This window comes from Dipodomys merriami, unplaced genomic scaffold (genome assembly GCF_024711535.1).
Source record: "Dipodomys merriami isolate MVZ:Mamm:240054 unplaced genomic scaffold, mDipMer1.0.p SCAF_33, whole genome shotgun sequence".
Classification (NCBI taxonomy): domain Eukaryota; kingdom Metazoa; phylum Chordata; class Mammalia; order Rodentia; family Heteromyidae; genus Dipodomys; species Dipodomys merriami.
Window position 1 is genome coordinate 14,460,589 of NW_027204826.1, and position 19,003 is coordinate 14,479,591.

The following is a 19,003-nucleotide window of genomic DNA, read 5'->3' on the forward strand; positions in this document are numbered from 1 at the left end:
GCATACAGAGGCACTTACTTTGTCAGTCAGATTCAGCTCTGGGTCCGTCTTAATTAACTCCCAGTTCCCATAGCCATGTTCGTAAATTCCCAGCAGCAGGCGCGAGTCATCCTCCACGCCCCACTCCACATCGAAGTGCGCAGCTTTGACCCGGCAGGTTAGGCAGTACCTACAGGGCAGAACGGGGTTAAGAGCATAAGAGTCCAGGGCCCTTCCGATTTGGCAAATAAGAAACAAGAAAGCCAGACGTTGGTGGCCTTCACCTATAAACTATCTTCTGGGACAAAAAGTTCACAAGACCTCATCTTAACCTATAGTGCTGGGCGTGGTGGCATGGTCCGGCAGGCTCACTATGGCAAGAAATACAACTGTGGTCCAGGGCGGCCTGCGCAAAATTAACTAAGGCAAAATATATAAAAGTGTGGTTCAAGTGGTAGAGAGCCTGCCTGTGCACAAAGCCCTGAATTTAAACTCCGGCAGCACCAAAGCAGAGACAATAAAAACATTACCTGACTACACATCACTGTAACTCCAAACCTGTTCTTAATGGCCCATGAAGGTTCTCAGAATATACTCACTTTTTTTTTTCTTCAGGGTCCACAGGGATAGATTTATGCAGCATCTCAAACTCTTCTTCATGTTGGATAATGGATTTCACATTAACCTGAACTCCAGATATCTTGATGGTTGGGCCTCTCCTTTTCCCTGGTCCTTTCCCTGAGGAATACAAATTTTTTATTACTTCAAGAAAATGTTACAATTTCATAGAAAACATTTATCATCAAACTCTGAAATCTTAGTCCACCTTTATAATCTCGTTTTTTTGTTTGTTTGTTTTTGGGGGGGGTCCGGTCATGGGGTCTGAACTCTGGGCCTGGGCACTGTCCCTCAGCTCTTCAGCTCAAGGCTAGCGCTCTACCACGTGAGCCACAGCACCACTTCCGGCTTTTTTCTTTTTGCTTATGTGGTGCTGAGGAATCGAACCCAGGGTCTCAGGCATACAAGGCAAGCGCTCTACCACTGAGCCACCTTCCCAGCCCCTAATCTCCAGTTTTTACTCTTAGTTCAAAGACACAATCTGTAAAGCAAAAGTGTTCTTGATATTTATAAAGTAAGTTTTAACCATGTTTTAATATTGAGGGCTTTTTAAAGACATTTGGTGTTTAATCTCCTTATTTAAACTGCTATGTTGCAAAATTCATAAATTAACACAAAAAGATTATGAAGACATTAATGGTGAGCTATTTCCTTTTGTATTCCTAATTCTAACAAAAAGCTCAAAAATAACCAAATGTCTTAAAGATGCTTCCTACTTATCTTTATAACACTACTAATGAAAAGATATGAGATTATGTAGGTAGCACATTAAAATAACAAAGGTGCATGAACACCTGAAATCATGCTGATTTAGAAGCAAAAGTAAAACCTAGTCACTCAAACCAGAATCCAAGTGGAAATATACAAGAATACCACTTGGTGAAAGCAAAGAGTTCTCCATGGAAACATGGGCAAAATATATGAAGACAGATGAAAGAAAACAAAATGCAAATACCTCTTAGAGAGACATAAGATTTCTTTCCACCTGACAGGTTAACAAAAATCCAGAAACCATCATGCGCTCTGCTCATGAGGCTTGTGACAAGTACTAACAACCCTTCTAGTGATGTAAATGAAAACAACCAAGTAAAGCACAGTCACTTGCCTCTGCACCTTCTAATCCCACTTCTAGAATGTCCCAAAGACACGCTGGGGAGATACACAACAGTATATTCGTGAGATCACATTAATTCTTGGGGGCTTTATTCATAATGACAACAGACTGAAAACAAGCAAAATTTTCAGATTACAGGAAAATATGGTTGCCAGCCATCTAATAGGACATGGGCAACTGCAGAAGGAAAGAAAGCCATCTCTACAGAATGACCCAATGCCCTCAGGAATGATGGACAGACACAACTGCACAGCAGGCATGGTATGTAAACAAGTGGAAATGCACAAGTGCACACACTATCCTATATTCTTTAAAGCATGCTGTAGAATAGTAAACTCACAACTCGCAAGTACACTGACCTAATAAAAAGAGGACAAGCACATGGCTGGAACACAGGATTAAAGCAAGATTCCCTAAGTATACCTTGCTTTATGCCTTTCTTTTGGATCATTTCTATTTAGATACTTTGTAAGATTAAAAAAACAAAGGTGCCCAGTGCCGATGGCTCAGGCCTATAATCCTAGCTACTCAGGAGGCTGAGATCTGAGGAGCGCAGTTCAAAGCCAACCCAGGCAGCAAAGTTCAGTCCGTGAGACTCTTATCTCCAATTAACCATCAGAAAACCAGAAGTGAAGCTGTGGCTCAAGTGGTAGAGTGCTCACCTTGAGCAGAAGAGCTCAGGAACAGCGCCCAAGCCCAAAGTTCAAATCCCACAACCAACAACAACAACAAAAAAAGCTAAGTCAATAAAAGAGGGAGTACTAAAAACTAAAACTGAATGAAAACAGTCAAAAAGAACAACTTCAAATAATTTATATCATTGATAGAATGAATGCTAATGACAAAAAGATATGCAAAGATCTGGGTCTTACTGTTATTGATCACAATGTGGGTTTGTTAACAGTCATCTTTGGAGTGAAAAGACAGAGGCATCCACCCAGACTTGCCTCTCGAGTCTTTGTGTCATTCAAACCAATTTGGCCTTTGCATACCATCATGAAAGAACCCACCATTCATCTTGTTCATCACTATACACATCCTGCAAACCAACTTGGTTTGTGAACAGATTTCTCCTCGTACAGAATGAATAAAACAAACATTGGGCATGTGTAGATTTACAAGTATGCTGGAAAGAAGCTGGTCATGGAAATCCCAGTTCCCAGGCCCAGAGCTGGGGACATCCCCACCACTGACCTGTGACTTACCCTCACTGGCATTCTCCTTCAGCTGTTCCTCGTACTCCTGCATTGCTGATACACAGCTATTGTGGATCAGCTCACCCAGGCGCTTCAGGTCTGCCACAGACTTATCCACCAACTCAGCATCACGTGCTATGCACTCTAGCCTGAGGAAACACAGAGGGGGATACGCTGTTTTCTCTTTTTTCTGAAGGTCACACAATCTGAGCCCCCAGCTATCACCTGAGTTTAATCCAGCCAAGACACCTTTTACTGTCTTTCTGCATGGTTCATCTCCAGGCTCTACCACTATACAGAAAGGGCTAACGCACCCGCCTTCCATCACAAAGAATGATGCCCTGGAGCATTCCAGAAAATTAAGTAACTGCAAACATCAGAAAGGAGCAGGTTCGAGTAAAGTGAGTAGATGACTAACTGCCTCTCCATGTTCACTTTCCTTCCCCCTGTTTGGCTGTCACTCAGTTTCCCTGTTCCCAGAGCACAGTTTACAACTCAGAAACACACTGGCTAAAACCAATTTTAATACATTCTGGGTTGTTTTTTGTTTTTTGTTTTTTTTTAAATAGTAACTAGCTCAAAGAGAAGCGTTCCACCACGGGGGGGGGGGGGGGGGGGGAGTGGGGGGAGGGAGAGTGGGGGCGGGAAACGGACACAAATGCACCCCAAGAAGATGCACCCAACTCTGGCAATTCTGCTGTGACTGTTATGCATCACTATACCCTCTCCAAATGGAAAGGACAAAACAAACAACAAAAAACAAGCTTAGTACTTTCACCAGCCCCAGAAGTTCATCAGGAATTCAGAGATGGCAATCTAGCTTTTCCTTCAAGTCATTGCCTTTATTTAAAGGATGTATAGTTGACTCTGTATAAAGCAAAATACTGAACTATTTGATATATAGAGTTTTCTGAATTCATTTTTTCTGGAAGTTACTCTGGGCAAGATGATACAGGCTCTTTCTATTTAATCTTAAATGACAAAGAGCCTCTTTCCTTTTACTACTAAATCTAAGAATATAAACATCTCTTTTTAAAGTGCTTATTTTCTGGGCGCTGGTGGCTCACTCCTGTAATCCTAGCTAGTAAGGAAGCTGAGATCTGAGGATCATGGTTCAAACCCAGCCTAGGAAGGAAAATCCATGAGACTCTTATCTCCAATAAACCACTCAGAAAACCGAAAGTGGCGCGCTGTGCTCAAATGGTAGAGCACTAGCCTTGAGCTGAAGAGTTGAGGGACAGCGCCCAGGCCCAGAGTTGAAGCCTCACGACCAACACACACACACACACACACACACACACACACAAAGTGCTTGCTTATCTTCCTCAAGGAAAGCAAAATCCCTAAGAAAAATGATCTATCTCTACCACCTGTCATCTTCCCAATATGGGATATACACCCAAAATATCAACATTTGTAAAACAATGTTGCCAGAATTTTTAAAAAGGAAGTTCCCAACATCATTATTAAATGAAAAATGTGGAAGTGGTGCTACAGCTCAAGTGGTAGAGCACTCGCCTTGAGCTGAAGAGTACAGGGACAGCGCCCAAGCCCAAAGTTCAAGCCCCACGACCGACAAAAAAAAAAAAATAAATAAAAATAAATTTATCAAAAAATCAAAAAAAAAAAAAAAGAAAGAAAGAAAGAAAAAGAAAAACGTTACCAAAAAGAGAATCTGCTATATAAAACTGAAAAAAGAAAGGGGCTATTACCAAGCTTACCGTTCTAGAGGGAGCCCAAACTTCTTATAAGCTTTGATAAACCTAGAAATAGGATAAATAAAACACATTCAAAACCAGAGACATTAGATACATTAATGTCAACATACCCTGTGGATATGAGCCACAAGAATTCTCAAAACTTTAGACTGAGCCCAAATCCTTTCAAGTAAGACTAAATGAACGCACACTGTGTTTGAAACTGACCAACTTCAAAGAATGAGCACTGCAGACATTTCAAATTAATGGCCAGCATTGTTCTTAGTGACTGATCATGAGACTGCTTGCAAGTATAATGCAACTATAAGAGAGAGCCAGACCTAGTGACTCACACTGGCAGAGCCCAAAGGATTACCAGTTCAAAAGCCAATCTGTGCTACATAGTAAAAACTTGTTTTAAAAAAAGGTGGGTAGGGGGAAAGACACTGGTGGCTCACACCTCTAATAATTAGCTATTAAGGAGACTGAAATCTCAAGATTGTGGTTCCAAGCCAGCCAGGGCAGAGAAGTCCAAGAGACTCTTACCTCCAATTTATTCCACCAAAAAGCCAGAAATGGACCTGTGGCTCAAATGGTAGAGCACCAGCCTTAAGTGAAAAAGCCAACTGAGGGCTTGAGGCTCTAAGTTTCAAGCCCCAGTACCAGCAAGAAATAAAAATCAGGAAAAACAATGTATGTATATGCATACATATGTGTGAGTGTGTATACACACACATACACACACTCACACATAAACATATATAAGAAGCTAGAAATGTGGCTTAGTGGAAGAATGCTTGCCCAGCATGCATGAAGCCCTAGGTTCGATTCCTTAGTATCACATAAACAGAAAAAGCCCCTAGTGGCACTGTGGCTCAAATGATAGAGTGCTAGCCTTGAGCAACAGAAGCCCAGGGACAGTGCCCAGACCTTAGGACTGGCAAAAAAATAAACATATATGAGAACTCTAAGTTTTAATATATTTCTTGTAGGCTTGTAAAGTTCAACACGTAACTAATGATTTAGTTATCAAAACTCTATCACGATAAACTTCCAATATCATTTGTTGGCCTATTCAGTCCATTTTGCTTCTAATTATAAACTCCATTTTTTTTAATTTTCTAGCCAAGGATACAGCCATGAAGAGTCCTAAGACTGTCTCAAATGCCTTTTGAAATTAGGCCAAAATAAACTAAATATATAATTCAAAACTTCTTAGGCAAAACTGTTAAGAAACTCTAGTGATTCCTGCCCAACCATACGTCTCCCACTAAAAATCCAATGCAGCTTTCCAGTCTCTACTTCTGGCCACGCAAACCACCTTCTCCCTATGCTCACAGACTAATCACTAGAAAGCAAGAAGTGCCAATGTACCCCGGCCATCACTATGACATGCCACTCGACCATGACAATATGGTGGTGTGACAGTAGAAAGAGAAAAGAGGATGGGATGTGATCAGAGCTAGGAAACAACACTGAAGACGAGTTATCTCCACAGTACACACTGCAGTATTTCACATCAAGTGGGAACATGAGGACCTAGAGTACACTGACTCCAGATTCAGAATTGCTAAGGAGATTAAGGGTGGGAAGTGGAATTCTAGTTTGTCAATACTGGCATACATTTACATTTTTCTTCAATAAGTTTAACAAAAAAGGAGGAATAGGAATAATGTTTAAATAGAAACAAAAGACCTTACAGTTTCAAATATAACTTAATATATATGGATTAGGACAGAAAGCTAACTTTTCATAATTTCTTTTTTCTTTATACTTTTAAAGAAACAATGTGGAATTTAGGAAAATTTATTTAGAAGCAGCCATTTTAGATCACATTTTTGGAGAGTGAAGCATTATGTAATCAGATACCATCAAATGTTGACCTGACACAGAAGGGTGTCTAGAGTTGATTTTAAGCAGGGTGGCAGGAAGCAAGCTGCCAAAACAGGTCATGTATATGAATAAAATAAATGAACCAAAGCAGGCAAGTGGTATCAGTACTTTCACCAGCAATGTGGGCATGGGAAAGTGGAGAAGCCAGGGAGGGAAAGGTAATAAGGGTAGTTTTATTTGTACCATTTCTATTTTTTATATTTACATTAATTTTGCTTTATACAGATAATATGTCTGTGTAATCATGTTAATTCCCTTTCTCCCTGGTTGAACTTGCTTTGTGAAAACATTTAGAATGGTACATAGGAGGTGCAATCAGGAGAAGCTGAGTTCAAAGCCAGATGAAGATAGGGGGGAAAAGGTAGCAAGATCCCATCTCAACCAATAAGCTGGGTAGAGTGGCACATGCCTGGCATCTCAGCTACTAGTAAGGCTTCAATAGAAGAACTTAGCCCTAGTCAAAAAATGCTAGACTACCTGAAAAATAACTAAAGCAAAAATGGGGTAGAGGCATGACTCAAGTGATAGAGCACTTATCTAAAAAAAAAAAAAAAAAAAAAAAAAAAAGAAAAATGGTCAGAATAGAAAGCAAACAAACAAAGAGATCAACAACAGACCAGGGCACCCTACCGCCCCCACCCCCTGGCCTTGGCTGAGGAAATCTTTGCAAAAGGCAGCATGGTCCTGAAGATCTGGGTAGGACTCAGCATCCATCTTTGGAGTAGGGAATAACTTGTGCCTGCACTGGAATAATAAATGTCAGGAATCCAAAGTGCCTGCAGCAAGTCCTTACAAACCAGCTCAAGTGGGAGCACAGGCCGCACCAACCTGCGGATCTCGGTGTCGGTAAACCCCTCCACAAGGTCTTTCCTCACGCTCCGAGGACGCCCGCGGCGCTTGGGCTTCTTATCATCATCAGAGTCATCTGTCTCGCTCTCAGAGGCAGAGGACCTCTGGGCCTGCCTCTTAGACTCAGTGTCAGAATCACTATCATTCGTCTGAGCCTGAAAAATAAAAGAGGAAAGGTCACACTTCAGCAAATGTCCTATCCACACACTGACAGGTCTAAGGTCAGCCCTTCTTAATTCTTTCACACTCAGATTCCCTTTCACAAACCAAGAGGCCAATGAGGAAAACTTGCTTCACATAGTCACACCTTCAGAAACTTCATAGTGTGGTCAACGAAACAGATTAAAAGATATATGAATATTTTCATAACATCCAATGTCCTGGGGGACACAAGTTAACTAGTCCCTATAACACAAGGAGACTTGTCACAAGGATTGGATGAATCAACAAGTGAAAACACACTTGGATGGAGGCCTGGTGTATCACAAGAGCTCAGTAAATACTAGCTACTTTTACCTAACACTGCATTATCAGGATGTCTGCCATCTCCAACAAAATGGATAAAAAACACTTCTCTGAAATGGTACCTGAGCGAGTACTACAATCATCAAGCCTGTGAGTGCTCCTCGGTTTTGGGTGATTTATGTAATCTTTTGCAAAGAAAGTACTTTTCCACATGCTATGAACGTGTAAAGACACACTCATAGGCCGGGCCTACTGAAAACTGAGGCTCGTGGCAGGAAGAGCTAACTTGTTAGGATTACCAATTCTAATCTCAAAGGCAAAACGAAAACTGCTGCTGCACTCGGATCCCCATGTCATAAAAAGCGGATTTGCAAACCAAATCAAATGGCTCTGCATGTAGCCACTGTTCTCTGCTCTGCGGCCTCTGAACCAGGCAACAACGCAAAGCCTCTTCCTTGAAAACCCTTCACACACAAATACTTTCATCTTACTCCATTACCTTTTTGGTGGAACTACGAATCCGAGGCAGCATATAAATTTCTTCCAGCTCCTTCTGTCTCTCCTCCTCCTCTACTTTCTTCCTTTGCTCTTCTGGAATGATCTCATCCCAGTCCTTATGAGGACGCTCTTCCAGCTCCTCCTCATCTTCCATCGTTGCAAAATTGGCAACCTGAAAACAAACAGACAAGCCACTGTCTAACGTATCTCCACTTCCCAGCTCCATCCACTAAACCAGTGTTCCCAAAAAGAAGTCAGACTCTCAGTAAAGAGACTCCTGTGAGTTGGCACCGTATCTTAGATTCCCTCTTAACTTTTGCAGGTTATTTCTCAAGGTCATTTAGAGCCAACAATGAGGTCAATTCTGAAGTTTATCATTAGCCAGGCACTGGAGGCTCACACCTGTAATCCTAGTTACTCAGGAGGCTGAGATCTGAGGATTGCAGTTGAAAGCCAGCCCAGGTAGAAAAGTCCATGAGACTCTTATCTACAATAAAGAGAAAAAGTTGGAAGTGGTGTTGTGGTTCAAGCAGTAGAGTGCTAGCCTAGAGCAAAAAAACTTAGGGACAGCACCCAGACCCTGAGTTCAAGCCCCAGGACTGGCAAAACAAAAAGCAAAAATCATCATCATTGCTGTCAAAACTGACTCATTAACTTCCAACAAGGGTATCATGATTTTTCCAAGGGGAAAAAGTGGTGTAATTATTTTTGCTTTTTGCTTATGTGGTGCTGAGGAATCGAACCCAGGGCCTCAGGCATGCAAGGCAAGCACTCTACCACTGAGCCACCTTCCCAGCCCCCAAAAGATGTAATTTTTGAGACCATTAAAAATGACTGCTATGTCCATCCTTCCAATTTAAGCAGTTTATAGTTAGTTTCAATCTGATTTTTTTCAAAACTGTCATCTATCTGAGAAGGAAGCAAGATGGGCACTGTGGCTCACATCTACAATTCCAGGAGGCTCTAGACTCAAAGCCAGCCAGGGCAGGCACTACAATAGGATAACCATCAAAAAAAATGCTGGACAGGCAGCATGACTCAAGTAGTGAAGCACCAGCCAGGAACAAGAAAGCCAAACAATAAGGCCTCCAGGCTGAAAAGTCTATGAGACTCTTATCTCCAATTAACCACTAAAAAGATGGAAGCTGATCTAAAATACACCAGGACATATACATGACACAGGACTCTAGGCATTCCAGTGAGACAAAAGGAGGATACTCTTAGGGGAAAAACCCAAAGGCACAATGCCTCTGTGCTCACCGCTGTGACTGATCATAAAAAATAATACTTATCACAATGAAAAAAAAGTCTTTAAATGAAAGTGGAGATGTAGCTCTAGTGGTAGAGCTCCAGCCTTGAGTGAAAAAGCTGAGGGATGCCACCCAGGCCCTGAGTTCAAGCCCCAATACTGGCACCAAAAAAAAAAAAAGACAAACAAGAGAGCATGAGGCCCTGAGTCCAAACCCCGATACCATCAAAATGGAAAAAATAAAATAAAATAGTCATAGACATAGACAAGAAACGATTATATAATAAATCACTGGTAAGAAGTGTCTCACAAGTGTTTTCATACCTTAAACTGTGACAGAAGCTCATCTGTCGCACTTGTGGACACTTCATTCTCCCTGGTTTCAGCTAGGCGTAAAATTTCATCTATATCCATCTCCTGAAACAAAAAAAGTAATGCAGATATGGTCACAAGACAACCGTCTTCAGCGCTGATGAAGGCATTAAAGAAACTGGCTTTGCTTGCTGGCATTCTATCCCCTCTAAGGCTCTCAGGTATGTATCCCTTACATCTAAGGTTGCAGATTATGAGCTAGAAATAGTCACGCTCCTAGCTGCTCAGGAGGCAGAGGCAACAGGATCACACGTCAGAGGCCAGCCTGGACAAAGTCAGCAAGACTCTAATTCAAAAGGAAAATAATAAAGAGGGCTGGGAGCAGAACCCAATTAGTAGAAGACCTCAGTGTGAAAGGCTCAATGCTGGGGGGAGGGGGGGGGGATTACATGAACAAAAACATAAAACTAAAGAAATTACAAAAAGGAAAACTAGGGGGAAATAATCAGACAACAATCCTTACTTTTTTTTCATATTCATTATAGTAAGGGCTTTGAGATCTGTTAAGGAAAAAAACACATGTCCCTTCAATAATTACTCTTTATAAAACTCATAAAACTCAGAATCTGCTTCCTGAAGAATTCAGACATTTCCAGATGAAACTTCTCCCATCAAAAAAGGGGGAAAAATTCCCTACAGGGATAGAGCATAGCTTAAGTAGTGGAACAAATGGCTCTCAATTCACTCCTCAGAACCAAAACACAATCCACCTCCCTGTGGGTTACCTGAGGCTCTGACTCCTCCCCTTCAAGTTCTTTGAAGAGATCCTCTGCTCCAAATTTCAAAATAGCTGTCAGCTCTTCTTTATTAAAAGGATTTGAGCTGTAGAAATAAAATGTAGCTGTAATATCTTAGGAACGCCAAGCTCTCAGAAGCTGTATTTCAGAATACCTGCCCTTCAGAAAGGGGTCAAGTTAACTATGAATAGATAACTGTTGCCCCAAGAAAAAGGATCCCTGAAATATCCCATTTCTTATCTTCAGGACAGTTAGTGGACCCTCACAAAAGCCTAGAAAACAATTTTATCCTATTAGCTTATCTATTACATGCTTAAGCAAGAAAATCACCAATGGTTAACATCAAGAAGAGAGTTCCCTACTGAATCTAAGATAAAATGTTTCAACCATTTCATCTCTGCCAGGCTTTTATGATTCAGGTGCCTCTCCAATGGAAAATTATCAGAAGACCTATTTAGAAGGAACAAACACAGCACAGCACTCAGTCTGGTCCAAATGTGAACAAACCTCTTCGCTTCTATACCGTGCTGCTATGGAATAGGAACAGACTTAACAGTCCCCACACAAACACCTTCACTAACAGTAGAAACAGCGACCCAAGTAGTCTCATGGAGTCACTCTGAAAAGCCAAAGGTGACACTGGGCTGGGAGGCGCTCACAGCACAGTCCGTTCCCACTGCTGTGTCATGTCACCCAGAGAGCCAAAGCAGAGCCGAAGGAGGGGCAGAAAGAAGGAGGGATAGCACTTAAGCTTGGGGGCAAAAAGAGAAGAGGGAAAACAGAAGAAATTGAAAATGCCATTTTCTTGCCATATGACTAGTTTTGCTGGGAATGTGGCCTAGTGGTAGAGTGCTTGCCTAGCATGCATGAAGCCCTGGGTTCCATTCCTCAGTACAACATAAACAGAAAAAAGCCAGAAGTGGCTCAAGTGCTGGAGTGCCAGCTTTGAGCAAAAGAAGCTCAGGGAGAGGGCCCAGGCCCTGAGTTCAAGCCCCAGGACAGGCAGAAAAAGAAAGAAGGAAAGTGAAAGAAAGAAAGAAAGAAAGAAAGAAAGAAAGAAAGAAAGAAAGAAAGAAAGAAAGAAAGAAAGAAAGAAAGAAAGAAAGAAAGAAAGAAAGAAAGAAAGAGGGGCTGGGAAGATGGCTCAGTGGTAGAGCGCTTGCCTTGCATGCCTGAGGCCCTGGTTCGATTCCTCAGCACCACATAAGCAAAAAGAAAAAAGCCAGAAGTGGCACTGTGGCTCAAGTGGTAGAGCGCTAGCCTTGAGCTGAAGAGCTGAGGGACAGCACCCAGGCCCAGAGTTCAGGCCCCACGACTGGACCCAAAAAAAAAAGGGGGGGAAGGAAGGAAGGAAGGAAGGAAGGAAGGAAGGAAGGAAGGAAGGAAGGAAGGAAGGAAGGAAGGAAGGAAGGAAGGAAGGAAGGAAGGAAGGAAGGAAGGAAGGAAGGAAGGAAGGAAAGGAAGGAAAAGGAAGAGAAGAAAAGAAAAAGAATAACTAAACATGTATGGTAGAGAATCCTGCATGACCTATATCAAATGCTGATCAAGAATCAGTTTCATTCTGTCCATCTCTCCAATCTCTCTAGCACTTACTTGGATCTTCCTGAATTGTTTTCCAGGACTGTACGGCCAGTGGTATCCATGCGTTGAATCACTAAATGGTCCAAAACCATCTTCTTTTTGGCCCGTTCTATGATCTCCTCTTCCACAGTTCCTTTTGTAACTAAGCGATAAATATTTACCTACAGGAAAAGGTAACATGATGGTTTCCAACACCAAAGGCTAGCTCTTTCAAAAAACCAAAAGAGGAAAAAACAAACTAGAATTTGTTCTCTACTACCATAAATGATCACAAAGCTATCCATCCAAAAAGGCAGCATGAGTACAGGAATATTTTCTTATCTACAGCAGATGACATTCTTCAATATATCTGCTTCTGAAGATCATATATTGTAGCCATGTTCTTATGGTAAAACTGTTAAAGGACAATCGGTTTCAGCCAGGTGCAGTGAGTGGCTCATGCCTGTAATGTTAGCTATTTAGGAGGCTGAGATCTGGAAGCTCAGAATTTAAAGCCAACCCAGGCAGAAAAGCCCATCTCCAAAATAATCAGCAAAAAAAGGCAAGGTAGGAAACATGGCCCAAACGACAGAGTGCTAACCAAACAAATAAGCAGAGCAAGTATAAGGCCTGAGTTCAAACCCCAGTACCATTTTAAAAAATAAAGCAGCTGGGTACCAGTGGCTCAGGCTGAACCAGTGGTTCAGCAGGAATGATAATGAGACTCTTATCTCCAATTAAGCACCAGAAAACTGGAAGTAGTACTGTGACTCAAAGTGGTAGATGCTAGCCTTGAAGCAAAAAAGCTCAGGGACAGGCTGAGAAGGTGGGTCAGTGGTAGAGTACTTGCCTTGCATGCCTAAGTCCCTGGGTTCGATTCCTCAGCACCACATAAGCAGAAAAAGCTGGACGTGGTACTGGGCTCAAGCGCTACAGTGCTAGCCTTGAGCTGAAGAGCTGAGGGACAGCGCCCAGGCCCAGAGTTCAGGCCCCATGACCGACAGAAAAAAAAAAAAAAAGAAAGAAAGAAAAAAAAAGCTCAGGGACAGCACCCAGGCCCTAAGTTTAAGGCCTAGGACCAACCAAAAACATAAGCTGGTGCTGGTGGCTCACACCTATAATCCTAGCTACAGGAGGCTGAGATCTGAGGATCACAGTTCAAAGCCAGCCCAGCCAAAGTCTTTGAGATTCGTATCTCCAATTAACCACCAAAAAGCCTGAATTAGATCCGTGGCTCACGTGGCAGAGTATTAGCCTTCAGAGACAGTGTCCAGGTTCAGAGTTCAAGCCCAAGAACCACACACACACAGCTTTACAAAACTGAATGCATGAAACCTATGAGTTAAACAATTCTAGAACAGACTTTGAGAGTCATACATGAGGATTCCCATGTATTTCAGAGGTAACTTTCAGGTGTAATAAAAATGGAGCAGCTTGAACAATGCTAGATCATTAGCAACTACTCTATTATATTAAAACAGGGATAAAATCTACCTCTGGGTCTGTTCTTCATATACTAACTTCCTTGGTAAGCACACAGAAAGCCACAAAAGTGCTTTTCAAATACAGAACAGTTAGAACTCATTATTGGGATCATCTCTTCTTTGTACTTGTGAATAAAAACTGACATTTGGGAGCAATGAAAGCAAACAACAGAGAAAATTAGCACGTGACAAACGTCCTGCAAAGGCTAAATACACCACTCTTACAACCCACAGCCCAAACCAGATGCCTCTGCCACTGACCTGCTTCTTCTGGCCAATTCGATGGGCTCGGGCTTGTGCCTGCAGGTCGTTCTGGGGGTTCCAATCGGAGTCAAAGATGACAACTGTGTCCGCAGAAGCCAAATTGATTCCCAGGCCACCAGCCCTTGTGGAGAGCAGGAAACAGAAGTCCTGTACACAATGCAATACACTACTTTATGCAGTGACCTTCTTATAAACAGTTTCACAGTCCAATAAGCCCTTATACCTGGAAACCCCTGCAGGTGTGAAGAAAATTGAGATATGATACACATATGTTATGGAGCTAAAAGAAGAGTCAAGGACTTGACAGCAAAGGGAACTTGCATTTGTTTAAGAGGAGTCCGTGCAGTGAACTAAGGAGTAATGGTGGAATCCAATGAGGCCACAGAACCAGGTTAGTGTTACCACCTGCTAAAATTAGCATATACCAGAGGTTAAGCCCAAAAACCAGACAAAACTCATTAGCATGAGAATTGTTCCAGAAAATTACCCATATATATTACATTATGGAGAAACGTAGCTTCTCCAGGTAAGGCAGTTATTGTGAATGATAACGTTCATAAACCAATGTATGAATTTAGATTGTTGCAGACACAGAAACACTATACTAAACCAATCACAAACTGAGACTGCTAAGAAGCACAATACACTCAATCATCACAAAACAAAGAAAACAGAACCGGTTGGGCTGAAGAGCAATGTGTACAAAGTCCAGACACTGATACTCCCAACTCTCCAGTAATAACAATGGAAACAAACCAGCCAGGAATACCTGCTGCCATGTGAGTGCTCAGAAAAATGTGCACACAAGAAAAATGAATAAATAGCTGGGCATCAGTGGCTCATGCCTGTAATCCTATATACTAACCGTGATCTGAGGATCACGGTTCAAAGCCAGCGAGGGTAGGAAAGCCCATGAGACTCTTATCTCCAATAAACCACTAGAAAACCAGAAGTGGCACTGTGGCTCAAGTGGTAGGGCACTAGCCTTGAGCTGAAGAACTCAGGGACAATGCCAAGGCCCAGAGTTCAAGCCCCATGACTGACACAAAAAGAAAAAAAAAAAATCTCCATGTAATCAGAGTCAAAAAGGATAAAAGATGAGGATCTTATGAGAAGCTAATCATGTCTCTCAAAAGCTGATGCTATGTAGGCAGAGGTAGCTCTCAAAAATGGATAGTTTAGTAAGCTGGTATGCCTAAGGTACACACAGAGACACAATGAAAAAGTCTCTACCCTCTTACTGGGTGCTGGTGGCTCAAACCTATAATCCTAACTACTTGGGAGGCTGAGATCTGGGAATCACGATTCAAAGCCAGCCTAGGCAAAAAAGTTCATGAGACTCTTATCTCCAGTTAACCACCAAAAAAGTCAGAAGTGGTGCTGTGGCTCATATGGTTAGACCACTAGCCTAGAACAAAAACACAAAGGGACAGGCCCTGAGTTCAAGCTCCAGGACCAGCATAAAAAGAAAGTCTCCATGTCCTAATAGTTTCATTCAATAGCATTAGACCATAGAATTCAAAAGGAGATAGCTGCCTCAAGAAATTTAAATAATTCCACTCAATAATAATCAGCAGGGGTGATGATGCAGTATGTAACCCTCAGTGAACTACTGCTCTATTAAAATCTTATGTCTAGCTGGCGCTGGTGGGTCACCTCTGTAATCCTAGCTACTGGAGAGCCTGAGATCTGAGGATTATGGTTCAAAGCCAGACCAAGCAGAAAAGTCCATGAGACTCTTATCTGCAATAAATTACTCAGAAAAAGCCAGAAGTCATACTGTGTCTCAAGTGGTACATCACTAGACTTGAGCAAAAGAAGCTCAGGGACAGCACCCTGTGTTCAAGGACCAGAACTTGGGGGGGGGGGGGGGATGAAGGGAGGAGAAATTGAATGAAAACTTCTCAAGATGCAACTTTAGGATTTTTTCTGAGAACAACAGGCAGCATTCAATCCATGCTATCTCAAACTACAAACAACACAAAATCACCTTCAGATATACTATACAATAAAAACAGATGGTGCTTACTGAGTGTCAAGCAATGCTACCAACACTTCATGTTTGTTCCCAAATCCCAAGGGAACAATGTGAACTAGTTTTGAAATCACTGGAGTTTCACAGCTGAAGAAACAGAGAGAAAGAAGGATGAGGACTGTGTGATACCCAGTGCTTTTACAACTCCTCATCCTGAAGAGAGAGATGCCCAAAGGGATGTCCTGGGCTACAGAAGTACCAGGTACTAGCATCCCTATGTACAAATGTAGAGGCAGAAGGCAGATCATGATGTAATAACAGAAGAGGCATTGCAATTCTTTTTTTTTTTGGCTGGTGGTGGGGCCTGAACTCTGGGCCTGGGTGCTGTCCCTCAGCTCTTCAGCTCAAGGCTAGTGCACTACAACTTGAGCCACAGCGCCACTTCCAGCTTTTTCTGCTTATGTGGTGCTGAAGAATCAAACCCAAGACCTCACACATATGAGGCAAGCACTCTACCACTGAGCCAACTTCCCAGCCCAACAGTTCTTTTTTTTTTTTTTTTTTTTTTTTTGTCGGCCGTGGGGCTTGAACTCTGGGCCTGGGCGCTGTCCCTCAGCTCTTCAGCTCAAGGCGAGCGCTCTACCACTTGAGCTACAGCGCCACTTCCGGTTTTCTGGTGGTTTATTGGAGATAGGAGTCTCACGGTCTCTCCTGCCCGGGCTGGCTTTGAACCGCGATCCTCAGATCTCAGCCTCCTGAGTAGCTAGGATTACAGGCGTGAGCCACCAGCGCCCGGCCTAGCCCAACAGTTCTTAAAGCTCTCTGGAAGCATGCTAAATCTGCTCTACTGACTTAAAAAACATAGTAGCCAAGGCACCAGAAATTGATACTCTTTCAAAAAAATACTTTCTGTTCTGCTTCTGGGTTCCCTCAGCAGCTTCCACTATCGCAGGTTCCATTACTGTACATTATTATAGTTTTATTCCCATTAAGGTACTTCTCCCCTACAACTTTCAAATTCCCTGTCCTATGAAAATCTGCTATGTTCACACTGCGATGGAATCAGTTTCCAATCTGTTTTAAGCAGTTCTAATACAGGGGTGCCCAAAACAAAATACTTTACAATGTCAATCCAAGTGGGACACTTGGCAATTGAAGAGTTAAAGAACATTAAGCCCCACCATCCCATGATCCCCACCACACAACTTAGCAAACACACTGTTCAAACTTTAGTTTGAACCAAAAATAACCAATCAGAACCTTCTGATGTAACACACACTCATCAAAACTAATCCTACTGGCCAGCCTCTCCCACTCTTGACTTGCTATGCTTCCAAGTATATATACATGGTATCTAGAAGCTCCCAGAAAAGTATCCTTAATTAATCTAGATCCGAGGAGCAAAGCAAACATGAATATGCTCTGATGGAAAGACAAGTAAGATTTCTACCAGGGATTACTCATTCCTTTCTCAAGATAGGGGGCTGGGCACTTTGGTTCATGTCTATAACCCCAGAGATTTAAAAGAGGCCAGTTATTCAATCAATAAGCCATGCCTATGATCCCAGCTATGTGGGAGGTAAAGGTAGGAGGATCATGTCTGAAAACATACCCAAAAGAACACAAAGGAGGGATGGAGAGAATGTTTGAGCCATAACTCAAGTGAGAGCTCCTAGCAAGCACAAAGCCCTTTAGTTAAAATCTCAGTGGTGCCAAAACCACCACAGTGAGGTTTCTGGAAAAAAAAAATACACTCGGCTGGAAAGACTTGTTCCTCGATACAGAGCCCAAATTGCAAAAACAATAAAGCCACATATAGCATACCTCAGATCCATCTGCATTGAAGTGATCCAGTGCCTGCTTTCGGATTTCTCCCTTGATAGAACCATCCAGACGCTGTAAAAGTAAACCATAAGGAAATCATATGGTAGGAAGATCAACTACACTCAGCATACAACATCGTGCTTACAACCTGTATCGTCCCAACACCCACTGGGTAAAAATAACTGGAATGCACTGGCAGAGGGCTCTAAAGGGACTATGCAGAAACAGCATATGCTACGTGACCTGAGCTCTCCAGTTACAAACTCAAGGTCAGAAGCTTCTAATTCAAAGATTAACCCAAGAATCAGAATGCCTATTAGAACCTATATGGAGAAAGAAGAAAACCCGGCCTGCGTGACTGAGAAATAGTATGACTGGCTGCCTACTAATTATAGCTCCAGCAGAAAAGTAGTATTTCATAAGTAATATGACTAAAAATATCACCAGTAAGTGCTATACAAAACCAAGAATCTATTCTCATTTCTTGGAAACTATTTGGCTGAAACACTGAAAATGATAAGTTAACTGATCAGCTATCCCAACTTTTCTGAAAATTAGAAATCAGAACAAACTATTCAAGCTACACCATCCACTTAAAAGAGCCTCAACAGGGCTGGGAAGGTGGCTCAGTGGTAGAGTGCTTGCCTTGCTTGCATGAGGCCCTGAGTTCGATTCCTCAGTACCACATAAACAGAAAAAGCCGGAAGTGGCGCTGTGGCTCAACCGGTAGAGCACTCGCATTGAGCTGAAGAGCTGAGGGACAGCGCCTAGGCCCAGAGTTCAGGTCCACGACTGGCCAAAAAAAAAAAAGCCTCAACATTCACTGGTGTTCAGAATTCTCTTCTCAGAGCACAGGTCAGTTCCAGCACAGTAAAATCATTTAATAAACATAAACCAAATAATGAAGTGTGACTATGCTAACATATAAAATACTTCTCACTATGTAAAATCATTGTCACATCTCGTCCCCCTGGAGTCTGCACTTGAAATGAACAAACTGACCCAGAGGTGACTAGCTGGCTGCGACTTAGCATCTCCCCCCAGCTCTGCCCTCAAACCCAGCCACCTGCCTTCAAACCAACACACTCACACAGGAAGTTCCTTCTTAATTGCTCTCTCAGGAACTGAACCAAAAGTACTTTTAAAAGGCAGGTCACAGACTATATTTAAAACCAGGAAATCCATATGCTCTCCTTTTAGCATTCCCATTAATAGAGAACATTTACACA

At 42.3% G+C, this 19,003-nt stretch overlaps 1 protein-coding gene across 3 annotated transcripts in view; it reads right to left on the bottom strand.

The window, feature by feature from the left end:
- Chd2 (chromodomain helicase DNA binding protein 2) overlaps positions 1-19,003 on the bottom strand; it is an 83,068-nt gene that overhangs the window by 17,341 nt on the left and 46,724 nt on the right. For all 3 annotated transcript variants that reach the window (XM_070043182.1, XM_070043183.1, XM_070043180.1), the window contains 11 exons: positions 17,775-17,846; positions 13,973-14,122; positions 12,261-12,409; positions 10,656-10,752; positions 9,883-9,975; positions 8,311-8,481; positions 7,326-7,501; positions 4,629-4,670; positions 2,917-3,056; positions 579-717; positions 19-169 (listed from right to left, as the gene is read on the bottom strand). In XM_070043182.1, coding sequence (XP_069899283.1) covers positions 19-169; positions 579-717; positions 2,917-3,056; positions 4,629-4,670; positions 7,326-7,501; positions 8,311-8,481; positions 9,883-9,975; positions 10,656-10,752; positions 12,261-12,409; positions 13,973-14,122; positions 17,775-17,846 — 1,380 coding nt within the window. The remainder of the gene's footprint in view (positions 1-18; positions 170-578; positions 718-2,916; positions 3,057-4,628; positions 4,671-7,325; positions 7,502-8,310; positions 8,482-9,882; positions 9,976-10,655; positions 10,753-12,260; positions 12,410-13,972; positions 14,123-17,774; positions 17,847-19,003) is intronic.